General features: G+C 41.9%; 1 protein-coding gene across 1 annotated transcript; it reads left to right on the forward strand.

Moving 5' to 3' along the window:
* The first annotated feature begins 3,115 nt into the window (after window positions 1-3,115).
* Window positions 3,116-4,009, forward strand: LOC139854310 (uncharacterized). Its single transcript, XM_071843621.1, has one exon. The coding sequence runs from the start codon at window positions 3,116-3,118 to the stop codon at window positions 4,007-4,009; it is 894 nt and encodes a 297-aa protein (XP_071699722.1).
* The last annotated feature ends 214 nt before the right edge of the window (window positions 4,010-4,223 follow it).

A 4,223-nucleotide genomic window follows, 5' to 3' on the forward strand; every position in this document is an offset into this window, starting at 1 on the left:
TTTCAATTAAACAAGTCTTAACAAGTTTAACTGCTTAACATGTTGGAAACATTTAATCATGTAAATATTAATATCGTTCAATATATAATCATGGAAAAATCCGGGTCACTACACCGATTTGCTTATGGTTCCTGGGCCTTCTAATACAATCACAGCCTCTTTAGTTTGATCATCATAATACCACCATTTGAACTCCTCAGCAAAATTTTGACGCATTTTCCTCACTGGAGCGAATTTCAATGTACGAGCCGGTTTGTACTTTGTAACCTTGATTCTCTTTCCCGTCTCCCCATATGTTCAGTAGCAGATCTTCGAGAATTGCGGCTCCAACAATTTCCAACCATACTTGAATTCCATTTTGATTCTATCTTGCATCCACTCAACCCAACCTTCAGTGTCACTATAAATAAGCTTTAATATTGGAAGCTCCATCATTTCAAAATACGGTAGCGTCTTGGAATCAACTACGTGCTTGAAATAGTCTACACCGTATTATCTGCGAACTCCAAAACAATTTAGGTCCTTGAAGTATCCCCAACTGAGTATTTTACCAGCTGTCACCATCCCCGTGCGATCATAGTATAATCTGTACTTTGCTTCCAGCGGCATATCTTTCTTGAAAAATGTTTGACGATTAGCCTAAAATTCTTCCCACCCTTATTTCCTTTTATTAGTCTCCTCAGGCTCAATTGGTTTCTTTTTATGTTTATTTCATGCAATTAGCTTTTATGATGTTACTAATTAATTTTGTTTTGCCATTCCATGTTCATAATCATAGTTTTGATTATTGTAATTGATTTTCCAGAGATCATGGTTTGTTTTTGTGGTAGGAATACCGCATGCCCTAATTGCTTTGTTATGAAATTCATTTATGAAGAGTCATTGGAATTAAGTAGTTCACTAAAAAAAGTTTTCGCCTAACGCTCTTTCGATTATATACAATCTAATTTTTGTTAGTTGTAAATGTTAATTGAAATTTAAACACTAGATTTAGTAGATGACTTCTGATCTAATATATGTTAAAAATTTAACAATAATTATTATAGAAGTGATGCAAAAATAGAATACGTGTTTCATATTAATTGTGTGGGTTATATAATCTTATTTTTACCTGTAATCTTTGTTCTTGATGCCACACTTTGTTGCAGGAAATAGCCACAATGGTTGTATTCATTTATATTTTTTTGGAACGACAAAATTTTATTAAATATATCTAGTATAAAACTAGAGAAATAATTACAATGAATTTTGGAGCCTAATGACGTACGTTCCGACATGGCCGTCACGTGAGACGAATGGTGGAACCTGTAGTTGGACGTTTAGCTTCAGCTCCTGGTTGGATACCAAGTCAACGTCGCTTTTAGGCCACGATTATCCCTACACTATGCTACACGTAGCGTACCGTTAACCATTTGGCTTGGTTTACACAGCTACTTGTCCGTTCGACAAATCATGAGAATGTGGAGCAGTTAGTGGGCATGATTAGAGGATTTCAGAAGTGGTAATCGTGGTTTAGTGGGCTAGTGGTGGTTATCCTTGGTAACCACCATCTTATGCCTATAAATATTGCTCATAATCACACATTAAGCAATTAATCAACATTTTACACTTACCACTGTTGATTACTCTTCTAAGCTCACCTTAGAGGCTCGGCAAAAGTTAACCACCATAACACCCCTCAAACTCATCACGTTAACCGAAGGAAACCCTTCCGAAGGTTAGTCATTTCAACTAATTGCACTCAAGTCAATTTTGGCTTGATCATTTGGCGCCATCCGTGGGACTCGTTTGATCAATACTTTCACACAAGATGACAGGCTATTCCAATCCGTCACCAAATGCCAACACCGACAAAGAACCGTATGACCCTTTGAAGCCCAATGACGACAGCTCTTTTGAGACACCAGATAACTCCATCAAGCGTACCAGGTTGCAATTTGACAATGATGATGATGCCAATAGGCATGACGCCGAGGAGGCGGAAAACCCAGAAACGAATTTAAGCCAGCTTAAACCCATCGGTGGATAAGACGCGATACGTTTTCTGGAAAAACGGGGATTCATCTTACCGTCACTCATGTCCAAAGGCAGCGAAAGGCCAACTGGTATGTCCAAAGTTCAACCACGAAGCTCTACACGTCTGGCATCAGACGCTGATAAAAGTTCTGGCAAAACCCGAGAGGAAGCACGAAAGGACATAATTGAGAATTTAATTCTAGCCGCGCCGGAATCTATGAGTGCTCAGGTCGAGCAGCCTGGCGTGGCGGATAACATGTTGAAAAATTGGTACGCTATGATGGGAGACAACGTTAAGTGGACGTTTGAAGTTTCCGCGACGTCTGAGAAGTTTACTCGAGAGATAGCCACCCATCCGTTGCCCGCCGTCCTTACTACTCCCCTCACGCTAGGGGTATATGATGGCACCACGGATTCGGAAGACTTCCTGCATCAATTTGAACACGCTGTCAAGATGCAGCATTGGGATAGCTCGACGGCGTGCCACATGTTCCCGGGACAGCTCCTAGCCGTCGCGAGAGAGTGGTTTGCCAAATTACCTGCCTTGAGGATATCCAGCTACATGGACCTCAGAACTAAGTTTGTGTAATATTTCCAGAACTTTAAACGCATCGAACTGACTCACCTAGATGCGTACAGCATCAAGATGAGTTCGCGTGAATCCCTAATGAATTTTACTTCCCGCTTCACAACGGAATGCCAAAAAATTCCAGTTCTGCCAGAATCGCAGCAGATCTCCGCGTACATCATGGGAATTTGCCAAACTCATCACTTGTTGCTGGTAAAATCGATGCGGCGTAAGTTGCCAAAAATGTACGTTGAAGCTGTAAAAATGGTAAAGGATTATGTACGTTCCGAGGAGTTTGTAGACGCTGCCGTTGGGGATCACAGCACAACAGATCAGAACGATAAAGAAGACAAGGGAAACAGTAAAGGTAATACAGGTAACAAGTATAAAGGAAGTAGCAGTGGCGGCAACAGGGGCTACGGACATTCCAGTCATATGTCTGACTACCGTAACAGTTACCGTCCTTATGAACGGTAAGTCCCCAAGAGGTTGTCGGCAGAAGAGGAAAGCTTGGTCAAGTCATTGTCAAAAATGCCTAAAGAAATTGTGTCAACAGAAGAGATAAGTAAAGATTTCCCGCCACCAAAGCCGATGCAACCACGTTTCGCTGTAGATGAAAGTAAATGGTGTATTTTTCACGAAGATAAAGGTCACGACATGGACGACTGCAGGGAACTAAAGAAGGTGATAGTTGAACGGCTGAAATTGGGGGATCTTGACCATCTAAAACCGTCGCGTGTCAAAGTCCCCAGGACGAAGAAATTTGCCTGGCAACGGGGAAAAGAAAAAGCTCCAGAAAAGCACATCCACATAGTACAAATGTGGCACGCGGGTCACGTTCGTAAGGCGGAAGTTTTGGAGGAATGGGAATGTGCCCCTATCACGTTTCCTGCTTTTTGGAGAGTCTGTCCTACCGACCTGCCCGTAACGATAACCGCCACGGTAGGACGATGTAAGGTCTCGAGAATTTATGTAGATACGGGAAGTGCCGTTGACGTCTTATACGAACATTGCTTCTTACAGCTACCACAAGATGTGCAGGACAAACTAAAACCCCCACTCCATCCTATCGCGGGATTCACAGGCGAAATGACTTGGCCTCTGGGCCGAGTAAGCATTGACGTTACGTTAGAGGAAAATACGAAACGGCGAATGGTAGCTTTAAGCTTTGTGGTTTTCAGAAGCCAGTCGAAGTACAACATTATCATGGGACGAGAAGCGTTGTGCGAATTTGGTGCGATTGTATCAACTGTGCATGGCATAATGAAATTCCCAACTCCGTTAGGCGTTGCAACTGTTTTCTCTGATCAGGTTCCGATTGTGGGCCAGGTCGAACAGCCGTTACATCAGATGGCACCGATTGAGCAAGGGGGAAGCGTTATCATCAACCATTCCTTTCCTGAGAAGGCAATACAGATTGGATAAACACTATCTGATGCAACAAAAAGTACGTTATGTGAACTCTTGGCGAACAACGCTGACGTGTTTGCATGGCAAGAGTCAGATATGACGGGAGTACCTCGTAACGTTGCAGAACATCGTTTAAACGCCAACCCGAGTATGACTAATGGCCTCGGATTTACGAACCTATATCATGTATATATATATATATATATATATATATATATATATATATATA

Source organism: Rutidosis leptorrhynchoides, chromosome 6 (genome assembly GCF_046630445.1).
Source record: "Rutidosis leptorrhynchoides isolate AG116_Rl617_1_P2 chromosome 6, CSIRO_AGI_Rlap_v1, whole genome shotgun sequence".
Taxonomy (NCBI): domain Eukaryota; kingdom Viridiplantae; phylum Streptophyta; class Magnoliopsida; order Asterales; family Asteraceae; genus Rutidosis; species Rutidosis leptorrhynchoides.